Source organism: Capra hircus, chromosome 5 (genome assembly GCF_001704415.2).
Source record: "Capra hircus breed San Clemente chromosome 5, ASM170441v1, whole genome shotgun sequence".
Lineage (NCBI taxonomy): Eukaryota > Metazoa > Chordata > Mammalia > Artiodactyla > Bovidae > Capra > Capra hircus.
In genome coordinates this window covers 83,745,825-83,758,022 of record NC_030812.1, presented here as the reverse complement: position 1 = coordinate 83,758,022, position 12,198 = coordinate 83,745,825, and the positions used below count along the sequence as shown (strand labels likewise).

Genomic DNA, 12,198 nt, shown 5'->3' with positions numbered 1-12,198 from the left:
GCAGATATGGTTGCAATCTGCGGGAATGAAGACAGCACTTCAGTGAAGCAGGCACCTTCCCCAGACAGGGCTCCTTGGAGCCGACTGAGAGCTTGCGCCCCAACACCAGATGCTCTCGAATGCCAACTGTCAGCCTGCGGCCAGGGACCAGCATCCCGGGCAGTTCATCCAAAGCGCTGATTTCATTCCTGGTTTAGTTACTTTAGTTCTTGCTTATGTGTTAACAGTCAATGTTTCTCCCTTACAAAGGGCCGCAGAGGTTATCCTTCAAACAGCTAGCACATTCAAACCACTGAAGGCCACACACGAAATAAAAATGAACATTCCAGTGTGAATACTAATATATATAATTTGTATTGAAGTCAAATGGTCATAACTAAATGGTCACAAGGGACTCTATCCTTTAGACAGAAACACAGATCAACTTACCCTCCCATCTTGCAGTCCCCGGTCCCACCTTTCCAGGCTCTTACATACTTCGGGTTGGCCCACAGGGACACAGGATTAAAGCTTCCACTGGAAAAATAAGGTCCCACTGGGCTCAAGATTACAAAGAGCAGGGCTTTAGTCGGCTTCTTGACTCCCAGAGAAGGCTGGAATATAGTAAAAGTGCACACAACTGTTAATCTAAAAGGCAGATGCCAGTCTCAAAGTCTATAACATATCTGCAACAGCTCCCAGAAGCCACAAATGACAGCTGTTACTTCTGAAGCTGAGTTACACAAAGCCTGATGGTCTTTTAAGAAGAAAACACCAAGACTTGGTTCCATTTTGCTTTGCTTTCAGAGTTATGATTTTAAAGGAAAGGCAAATTTGTCTACTGTTTTATTAGTAGGTTTTTTGTGCGTGCTCAGTTGCTCAGTCCTGTCTGGCTCTTTGTGACCTCATGGACGGTAGCTCGCCAGGCTCCTCTGTCCATGGGATTATCCAAGGCAAGAATACTGGAGAGGGTTGCCATTTCCTCCTCCAGGGGACCTTCCTGACCCCGCGATCGAACCCACGTCTCCTGGGGCACCTGCATTGGCAGCAGATTCTTTACCAATGAGCCTCCTGGGAATACCAGTACATTGCCAACTAGCCATATACTTTTGACAACTAGCCATATAACACCTTTCAGGATTGCACTGATTGGGAACTGAAAAAGGAAAGAACCTAGACATGATTTCAGTTTTGGGGGGTGAAACCTAACATCTGCTTCTCTAACTTGCCCTTCTACTTCGTTCATAACACTCTGGTGCCAGCAGACTTGGGCTGGAGAAAGTGCCATTAGCATATCGGACTGTGACAGATAACAGACACCAAAACTGTAGCTTCACTAGAAACAAAGACATCAGACAAGACAAATCCCCGCCACCCGGGCCCCTGCCCACCAAAAGACACAGGACGAAGGACTTAGGAATTCGTATTAGGAATGACAGAGAAAACAACCTTCCCCACAAACACTGAGAAAATCACAAGCCAACAATGCAATCATAAATTTCTTCAGCACAAAAGTAATTACTCTCAGTTGGTTTTTAAACAGAAAAATTGAGAGACTAAAAAGTTTTGAGGGCTACATATTCTAAAGGCATTAAAGGTTGCTGGGTTATCCTGTACAGTTAGTTATAGGCCATGCAGGTAAGCAAACAAATTAAGACTATTATATTAAATCTTGGACAATAGAATACATACATTGAGTCTTCAAAACAGAAGCCTAGTCTGCCTGGATGGGGTAGCAATCTGGTGTGAAAATAATGGGAGACTCAAATTCAGCCAATTCGTGACTTTTATAATATTTAATGAAACTGGCTAAAAGTGGGCCTGGGGATATATTTTTTTTCTGAATTTCAATTAAATCTCCTCTCCTGCCACCTTTTAGCTCAAGGAGCCTCACCCACTACTTACGCCCAGATGAAGAATCAGGTAGGCAAAAGATGTGTGAGCCTGATACAATGTGTTTGTACATGTGCATTCTGATGCCACCAGAGAGGCTTACGAAATGGGAAGCTGAGTCCATTCACACAGTGTGTGAACCTGAGGGTCACACACGGCTTGGCTGGCCCCAAAGGAAATGGATAAAGAGCGACAGATACCAAGTCAAGGAAATGAGTCAGTTCACAGACTTAAATAATGAACTTATGGTTGCCATGGGGGAAGGATGGGGTGAAAGGATAGCTTGCATGTTTGGGACTGACAAGAACACGCAACTGTATTCAACAAGGATCTAAAGTATAGCACAGGGAACTCTGCTCAATGTCATGTGGCAGCCTGGATGGGAGCGGAGTCTGGGGGACAATGGACACATGTCTATGTATGGCTGAGTCGCTTTGCTGTCCACCTGAAACTGTCACAACATTGTCAATAGGCTATACTCCAATGCAAAATAAAAAGTTCAAATTAAAAAAAAAAAAGACAAAGAAATGAATCAGTGTTAGGGAAATTAAATAGTCTTGTTTAGGCTTCAGAGACAGAGCAGGGCAGGCCTCCGACCTTGCTTCTGACCTACATGGATACAGCCCTGACTACTGCTGTGGGTGTCAGCCACACCTGCTGTGAGTGTTAGAAGAGAAACACAGTAGATAGATAGGGAGAAGATCTTGTAATTTGTCAAGTCCTCTGAGGAGGTCTGGCCTACCACTCCTAGGACTTAGTAACATTCCAAGATTTGCGTAACAAAGCAAGTGTTAGTTGCTCAGTCCTTTCAGCCTCTGTAGCCCACCAGGTTCCTTTGTCCATGGGATTCTCCAGGCAAGCCTACTGGAGGGGGTTGCCATTTCCTTCTCCAAAAAAGGAAACAGCATTGTAAAAACTTAACGTAATACCATTGCCGCAGTTTTGCTGGCAGATTGACCATGATTTATCAATAACCTCAGATATGCAGATGACACCACTCTATGGCAGAAAGGGAAGAGTCTCTTGATGAAAGAGAAGAGTGGAAAAGCTGGCTGTTACAACTCAACATTTCGAAAACTAAGATCATGGCATCCGGTCCCATCACTTCATGGCAAATAGATGGAGAAACAATGGAAACAGTGACAGACTTTATTTTCTTGGGCTCCAAAATCACTGCAGATGGTGACTGCAGCCATGAAATTAAAAGACACTTACTCTTTGGAAGGAAAGTTATGACCAACCTAGACAGCATATTAAAAAGCAGAGACATTACTTTGCCGACAAAGGTCCGTCTAGTCAAAGCTATGGCTTTTCCAGTAGTCATGTATGAATGTGAGAGCTGGACCAAAAAGAAAACTGAGCACTGAAGAATTGATGCTTTTGAACTGTGGTGTTGCAGAAAATTCTTGAGAGTCCTTCAGATTGCAAGGAGATCCAATCAGTCAATCCTAAAGGAAATCAATCCTGAATATTCATTGGAAGGACTGATGCTGAAGCTGAAGCTCCAATACTTTGGCCACCTGATGCGAAGAACTGACTCACTGGAAAAGACCCTGATGCTGGGAAAGACTGGAGGCAGGAGGAGGGGATGACACAGGATGAGATAGATGGCTGGATGGCATCACTGACTCGATAGACATGAGTTTACGAGAAAGCTCTGGGAACTGGCAATGGACAGAGAAGCCTGGGGTGCTGCAGTCCATGGTGCCTCAAAGTGTCGGACACGACTGAATGACTGAACTGAACTGATGAGAACGTATCAGTTTGCATCCTGAGATTATAAGTGGGAGAAATGGAATCTTTGAAGTCTCACCCACAAAGCGGACACGCTGCCTGGGAACTTTTCCTAACTGAACTCCAGACCGCTGTCACTCGAGACTTCCCAGTGCTGTTAAAGTACGGATGTTGGCAAATCCAATTTGGTGATGTATGTTCTATTGCTCTCCTCTGCTGTTTCTATTTCTTTTTTCTTTTATGTTAGAATATTGAAAGTAGACTAGATAGTTCTCTAAGAAATATTTGTATTGTTTATTTGTATATAACGCATGGCTTATTTTGTTAACAGATCCTCTGGACCTGAGACAATAGTGAAAACTTTCAGCCAAACAGCCAGCAAATAACAACAGGTTTTGGTTTTTTTTTGCTCATTTGGGTTTGTTCTTTAGTGGAGGCTGAAAAGGTCACCCCTACAAAGAATGAGACTTAAACTCCATTTGCTTTTACTGGTTTCATTATTTGGAAAAAGAAATTCCCAGAATAACACACGTATTTGCCTTTCTTCCCAACTTTGATAAAAATTGACTATCTTATCTCTGCACTTTTATTTACCTGTCAGTTAAGTAAGTACACTTCATATCAGGGGGGCTTTGAAGCTTCACATTAAAAAAACAAATTATTGACCATTATAATAAGGAATTAAGCTTCTCAACATAATTTAGAAATACAATACGCAGGACACAGTATCAATAATTTACCTAGCTTCTAATGTTCTAAATAAAATACCTTATTTATGGATAAGCTGATAAGCATTTTATTATTGATATCACATGAATGCCTGGACTTTTTTCACTCTTGTATTTTTTGCAACCTACACTCTACTAAAAAAAGTAACAATAACTCATCATCATGGATAAATTTCATGTTATTCATTTCCTTCCCTTGATTTTAATTGACAGGTAAACTTGCATTTAATCCACTAGGTGGCAGTAGAGAGAAAACAGATGAAAAACAGAATAACAGATTAAATCTATTTCTAGAGAAGAATATCTTGATAAAAATCTTTAAACAATATCTTTATCCCATTCCAGTATTCGTGCCTGGGAAATCCCATGGACAGAGAAGCCTAGTGGGCTATACAGTCCATAAGGTCGCAAAGAGTTGGACATGAGTAAGGGATTAAACCACCACCACCATTCTTAGCAAGCAGGTAGATTATAGACTAGAATTTTTCCATGCTGAGAGAAAATGTGTTAATGTGTACTAACTTTTAGTTCTGAAATTTAAGCAAAGTCAATTCATATTTTGCAAGCACTTTAAGTAGTGGTGTCACCTTCATCCTTAAATAATTATTTACGTCAAATATCTTTCCATGAAAAGAACTGTGACTTTACTGAAAATGATCACACTGTTTCATAAGTGAGAGTAAGTAGAATGTAACTTTTGGGATCAGGAAGGGAACTTGGTGATTGGATCTGTTTCTCCCCTCAGCATTTGTCCTTCAGTTCTCCCTTCTTTCCTGGGAAGCAATTTAAATTCTGCACTATCCCTGCAGTAAAGAGTAGTAGCGTAACATTAATCAAATGGCAATGAACAACACTCTAGGATCACAAGATCAGGATTCTGGTTGAAATCAAATAAAAGCCATATACATAAAGAAAAATATGGATAGTAACAGCTGATAAGTTATGTAGACCAGTTTCACTGTCTTATTTTGATTGATTTTTAAAAAATTCTCCTCTACTAGTTTCTTGGATTATTTCAATACATAAACAACTGAAAGGGGCTTTTAAGAAATCCCTCAGAAAATGAGAAATACAAAATTTTAGATGCAAAGTTTATAATGTCTCAAGGGACCACATTGACTTTGAAGTTGAAATTCTGATATATTAAAATATATACTCTTTTAAGTTATACCCCACAAATAACAAAAATAAATACATATATGAGCATTAAGTGTGGGTACATTTTGCACAAAATAACAGGGCAATTGAGTGTGATGGAAAATAAAGACACATTTCACAGTGGAAATGACTTCTGTGCCACTTAGAAAATTGCTTTATAGAAAGGCAGGACTTCTAGGGTGATCCATCTGCAGCGGGCATTCAGAAATGTACATTCAGAAATGTACTACTTAATAGTCCATGTTCTACTCAATAGTCCATGTTTTGGCCTGGAAGGCAGAGAAGCACTGCTGCCATGTAGAGGCTTGAGAACGATTCTGCTGGGCAAGGCAATTAAGGGGCAGAAGAAAAAATATAATTAGAAATAATTGGGGAACATTTTTCAAAAAGAAATTTTTAGGGTGCTCCAAATTATTTTTTTGATCCAAAGAGTAGACTAATTTAAAAAAAAAATTCTGCCAGTTCTTAAAAAAGATTAGATAGAGGGGAAAATGACGAAGAATACTGAACTGGGATCCCTAGTAGGCAGGTGGTTAAGAATCCACTTTGCAATGCAGGGAACACGGGTTCGGTCCCCGGTTGGGTAAGTAAGATCCCAGACGGTGTGGGGCAACTAAACCCTCGCACCCCAACCAGAGTCCATCTGCCGCCATGAAAGCCCCCATTGGCCTTGCAGCCAAGTTGGTTAATTAACTTTTTTTGTTAAGTTTCTATCTTAGAAAAAAACAACAACAAGAACAATGAACTAAGGGGATGCTGTAAGAAACATAGGACTGGCTGGTGACCCATTTAGGGTTTCAGTGTGAGTCACATAGGGGAGGGACACCAAAGTCATGAGATGTGTTTATAGGAAAACTAGCTGATCTGATTTAAGATTAAAATAATAATTAGCAACCCTCAATAATTACACGGTACTTTCAGGTTTCCAAGACATTCCATAGCCATTTTCGCAGAAAATCCAACAATCCAGGAGTATTTCTAAGCTAAAGCAACTGAGGCTCAAATGATTCACCCAGAGTTTCCATTATTAAGCTCTGGACATCCCTCTACTCTTAGTCCAGAGCTCTTTTTTTTGATATCAGAATTTGAGAGAGGGGTAAAATAAATAAATAAATAAATCCGTGAAATTCTCGAGATTTCCTAATGTGAAGAGAGTTCAAACCAGACCTTCCTTCCACCCTCAGCCTTCATCACACTCTCATATTCTGTACTTCCTCTGCTCAAACCATATGGAATCCTTTAGGGTTCCTCCTTGCTTTCCTACTCAAAATATATAGGTAGAAGGCCTAACCCCCAATGTGAATGTATTTGGAGATAAAGCTTTAATGGAGGTAAAGTTAAATGAGGTTAAAAGGCTGGCGTCCCAATCCTGTTGGGACTGTGGGACTCTGTGCGTGTTCAGCCGTGTCTGACTTTTTGCCACCCCATGAATTGTAGCTCTCTAGGCTCCTCTGTCCATGGAATTTTCCAGGCAATAATACTGGAGTGGGTTGCAAAATTCTCCTCCAGGGGATGTTCTTGACCCACAGATCAACCCGAGTCTCTTGTGTCTCCTGCACTGGCAGATGGATTCTCTACTGAGCCCCCTGTGTAGTCCTGTTATCCTTATAAGAAGAAACACCAGAGCATATGTGCCCTGCGACCTCCCACTATAGAGTGACAAAGTGAACGCCTACAAGCGAGGAAGTGTGGCATCACCAAAGACAAACTCTGTTCACACTTTGACTATGGACTTCCAGCCTCCAAAACTGAGAAAATGAATTCCGGTGGTTAAGGCACCTGATCTGTGGGCCTTCCACGGCGGTCCAGTGATTAAGACTCTGCACTTCCACTGCAGGGGGAAAGTATGGTAAAGCATCTGCCTACAATGTGGGAAACCCGGTTGGGAAGATCTTCCCTGGGTTGGGAGGATCTCCTGGAGAAGGAAATGGCAACCCACTCCAGTATTCTTGCCTGGAAAATCCCATGGAAGGAGGAGCCTGGTACGCTATAGTCCATGGGGTTGCAAAGAGTTGGACACGACTGAGCAACTTCACTTTCACTTAGGAAACTAAGATCCCGAGTTCCTCATCTTTGAAATTCTGTTGTGGCACCAGGCCTCCCTGTGGCTCAGGTAGTAAAGAATCTGCCCACAATGTGGGAGATGTGTGTTCAATCCATGAATCGGGAGGATCCCCTGGAGGAGGAAATGGCAACCCACTCCACCAGTATTCTTGCCTGGAGAATTCCACGGACAGAGGAGCCTGGCGGACTACAGTCCAGGGGATTGCAAAGAGTCGGACGACTAACACTTTCACTTTCTGTGGCAACACAAACCGATTGAAACAACCCCTCTCTCTAGGTAACACAAACCCTTCAATCTCTATTTAAATGTCATCTAACTGTCACTTCAGGAAATGAGCTCCAGTTACAAGCCTAGGTGTGTGTGTTACACGGTATTACAGCATCCAGCACTTCCTCAAATGTAGACAAAATACCCATCGTGCTTTCTTACAACTGCTTATTTAATTCTCTACCACTCAGGCATCTGTGCACTCCATGAAGTGCAGGACCTTCTTTGCCCCTACACAAAGCATCCTCTGTTGTTTATTATACCAGGTACTGACTAGACATTGGATAAACTGTTGGCCATCTTAATAAGACATTTATGGAAAAGGGCTATGAAACCAACCTAGATAACTACTTAGGAAATTTGAATTATTTTATTTGTAAAAAGCTGATGTTAATCCTTATCTGTTGAGTTGATGTCATAGAGAACACGTTCCTGTTTCCTGCTTGATTTCCTTTAATGCTGGCCTTCAGACTAATGAGTAGTTAATATAGACACTGAAAGAATATCATGGGGAAAACAAACGCCGAGAATTTTCTGAGACCTGCTATAAAACAGGTAGGGGACAGGGCTGAGTTTGTTTCTCAGTCCTATTCAAAGAGAAAGACAATATACATTTAATATTAGACAGGCTAACCACTCAGCTCTTTTTTTTTTTTCTCAATTTTTCAATAAAAAGTTAATGTTAAAATTTAAAAAAGAAAAACACAGTTAAAAGAAAACTAAAGCTCAGGTGAGAAAGACTAGAACACTTTACAATCTAATATTATGTAAAGGCAGTGATAATATACTAATAATAGCTCACCAGGTTAGAGTAAGGATTAAATTAGATATCTGTTGAAAGTTCCCAGGGTCTGATCTTTTTTATGCATGCAATAAATACCAATTTTTACTATTTTTAAATAAATAAAACATGATAATAGTAATAATGGTAAATAAATTCAACATATACCAATTTACAGGACATTCAGATGACATTAAAATGATTGTAGATCTGAGCAATGAACTAGTAAACACTCAGTGTTGGAACCGTGGAGAATGTGTTGGTCCTTGGAAAAAAGGCAAGGATTCCTGTACTGACAATGTGGAAAATATAGGTTGGTAAATGTGAAACATAAATAGAAATTTCAGCATGAATTATTAAGTAAATGGCTAAGAATATGGGATGAGGAAGTACCCAAGGAGAGCCAAAATGAATCACTCTTAGGAAAGCCATGCTTCATTTCCCTTCTAAAGTAACTCAGGATCAAGGGTCAGCAAATTTCAGCCTACTGTCAGTTTTGTTTTTAAGTTTCACTGGAACACATTCTTTCATTCATGTGCGGCCTATTGTTGTTTTTTTGCTACAAAGGCAGAGGTGAATAGTTGCAAGGAACGCAAAGCCAAAAATATTGAACTACCTGGCTTCCCAGGTGGTGCTAGTGGTAAAGAACCCACCCACCAATGCAGGAGACATCAAGAGACGTGGGGTCAAGCCCTGGGGTCAGGAAGATCTGGAGGAGGGCATGGTAACCCATTCCAGTATTCTTTCCTGGAGAATTTCATGAACAGAGGAACCTGGCAGGCCACGGTCCACGGGGTCACAAAGAATTGGACACAACTGAAAACACTCAGCGTGTACACACACACCTGGCCTTTAACAGCAAATGTCTGCCAGCCCTTTCTCTGGATGCCAGGAAAATGCCACAGGATGCTACCGCCTCAGAACCAGGGTCCCCTCACTGACCTAGCCTCAGTGCTCAGACCTGGACAGCAGGATTCCATCCAGATTGGTTTAGTGGACTGAGCCAAGCAAGGCACTGGGCTTGGAACTGAGCAACAGGTAAGACCAACAGAGGGAGCTGGCAACTGCAGTAGCCTTAGCCTGTGAGTTGGCTGAGGAAGGGGGAAGGATGCCACCCTCACGAAAGAGCCCTCCGGTGACCTGAATGTCACGTGGAGAACCGCAAGCTGAGGAGCAAGGCAGGGGGTACTTGGATGTCCCTCCATCCTGTACATGGCACTGCCTGCTCACACTGTCACCTTCAGAAGTAGATGCATGACAGAAGGAGAACTGGGGAAATCTTGTGACTATTTGATCAGTTTCCTCTTCCTTCTAGATCACTGACATCAGCTTAGAAACACGCCATCTCACCTATAGCCTCAAAAAAACACTCTCCCTTCATCACCTGCCCCCCTGCCAAGCACCCACCCATCTCTGCTGCACTACAGCGCAGAATTCCTCACAAGGTTAATGCATACTCACAATCACAACCTCCCTCCTCTCATCCTCTACTAGTCCACTTCAGGCTTCCAGTCCCACTACCCCACTGAAAGATGTTTAAGAGCCCCAAGGACTCCACGTTGTCAAATCCAGTTATCAGGTCTTGGGCTTCGTGGCACTGGTCCTGTGGGTGGGACTCGCCACAGTTCACTGCGTCTCCATGCTCTTCATTTGGCACAGAACACCAAGGCCTCTTGTTTTTCTTTCTACTTTCCAGGCTGCTACTTCTCAGACCCCTTAGCTGATTCGTCTTCCTCTCCCTTTCTCTACATGCTGGCCTGCCTCAGATCTCATTCCTTGCCTTCTTAACACCTCTCTCTACAGCTATTTCCTTGAGAACCTCATCCAAGCCCCAGACCGTAAAGGCATTTTGTGCTAAAGATAAAAATGTAGCACTTAAACTCCCAAATCTCTCCTGAATTCCAGTCTGGTGTATCCACCCACCAACTTGATATCACTGGCTGAAATTCCCACGTCCAAGACTGAACTCTTGATTCTACCCATTGTCACTCCAACAAATAAAATCCTCTCCTTCACGTTCCCTCATCCCAACAAATGGTCACTAACCAGCAGTAATGGCCCCAAAGCAAAACTGGACATCTTTCCTCTTACTCTTATAAAAATCTAAGCAAATTTTGTGAGCTGTAATGAATATCCTTGAATGTCTGTCTTTATGTGCACTAGGGGATACGTCTATAGCATAAATGTTGTAAAGAAAGTCTGCACTTTTTAAAGGTCCAAATTCAATTTTTCCTATGCTGCACACTGTATCAATTAATTACAGTTCTTATGTCTGTTATATTGACAACATAATGGTTGATCAATAGGACACTGGTTATATAAATGACACCACTCTTTCACAGATTCTAAGATGTCTACTTTTTTACATTTAATGTGTCAAAAATCTGGGCACAGCATTTTATAATTGCTACTGGCTAAGGAGCAATCATGGGAAAGTTGTTCAGACTTAGAAATAGCTGTTCATACTGATGGCAATTCCAATAGTCTATGGGCATTGGTGAGGCTACAAATGTTGAATAGGCCATACAGAATGTCTTCAAAAAACTGCATCTGATTTAGCACCAAAAAATTACTACAAAGAAGCAAAACAGGAATGGGACATGTATTTGGTATTAGTGAAACAAATATGTGTATTAATGTTCAGTTCAGTTCAGTTCAGTCGCTCAGTTGTGCCTGACTCTTTGCAACCCCATGAATTGCAGCACACCAGGCCTCCCTGTCCATCACCAACTCACGGAGTTCACTCAGACTCATGTCCATTGATTCCGTGATGCCATCCAGCCACCTCATCCTCTGTCGTCCCCTTTTCCTCCTGCCCCCAATCACTCCCAGCATCAGAGTCTTTTCCCATGAGTCAGCTCTTTGCATGAGGTGGCCAAAGTACTGGAGTTTCAGCTTTAGCATCATTCCTTCCAAAGAACACCCAGGACTGATCTCCTTTAGAATGGACTGGTTGGATCGCCTTGCAGTTCATGGGACTCGCAAGAGTCTTCTCCAACACCACAGTTCAAAAGCATCAATTCTTTGGTGCTCAGCTTTCTTCACAGTTCAACTCTCACATCCATACATGACTACTGGAAAAACCACAGCCTTGACCATACAGACCTTTGCTGGCAAAGTAATGTCTCTGCTTTTGAATATGCTCTCTAGGTTGGTCATAACTTTCCTCCCAAGGAGTAAGCGTCTTTTAATTTCATGGCTGCAGTCACCATCTGCAGTGATTTTGGAGCCCAAAAAAATAAAGTCTGACACTGTTTCCACTGTTTCCCCATCTATTTCCCATGAAGTGATGGGACCAGATGCCATGATCTTCGTTTTCTGAATGCTGAGCAAGCCAACTTTTTCACTCTCCTCTTTCACTTTCATCAAGAGGCTTTTGAGTTCCTCTTCACTTTCTGCCGTAAGGGTGGTGTCATCTGCATATCTGAGGTTATTGATATTTCTCCCGGCAATCTTGATTCCAGCTTGTGCTTCATCCAGCCCAGCATTTCTCATGATGTATTCTGCATACAAGTTAAATAAGCAGGGTGACAATATACAGCCTTGATGTACTCCTTTTCCTATTTGGAACCAGTCTGTTGTTCCATGTCCAG

General features: G+C 42.0%; 1 protein-coding gene across 4 annotated transcripts in view; it reads right to left on the bottom strand.

Moving 5' to 3' along the window:
- Positions 1-12,198, bottom strand: part of BCAT1 (branched chain amino acid transaminase 1) — a 116,647-nt gene that overhangs the window by 30,982 nt on the left and 73,467 nt on the right. For all 4 annotated transcript variants that reach the window (XM_018048394.1, XM_018048393.1, XM_013964159.2 and 1 more), the window contains exon 6: positions 430-593. In XM_018048394.1, the coding sequence (XP_017903883.1) occupies positions 430-593 (164 nt within the window). The remainder of the gene's footprint in view (positions 1-429; positions 594-12,198) is intronic.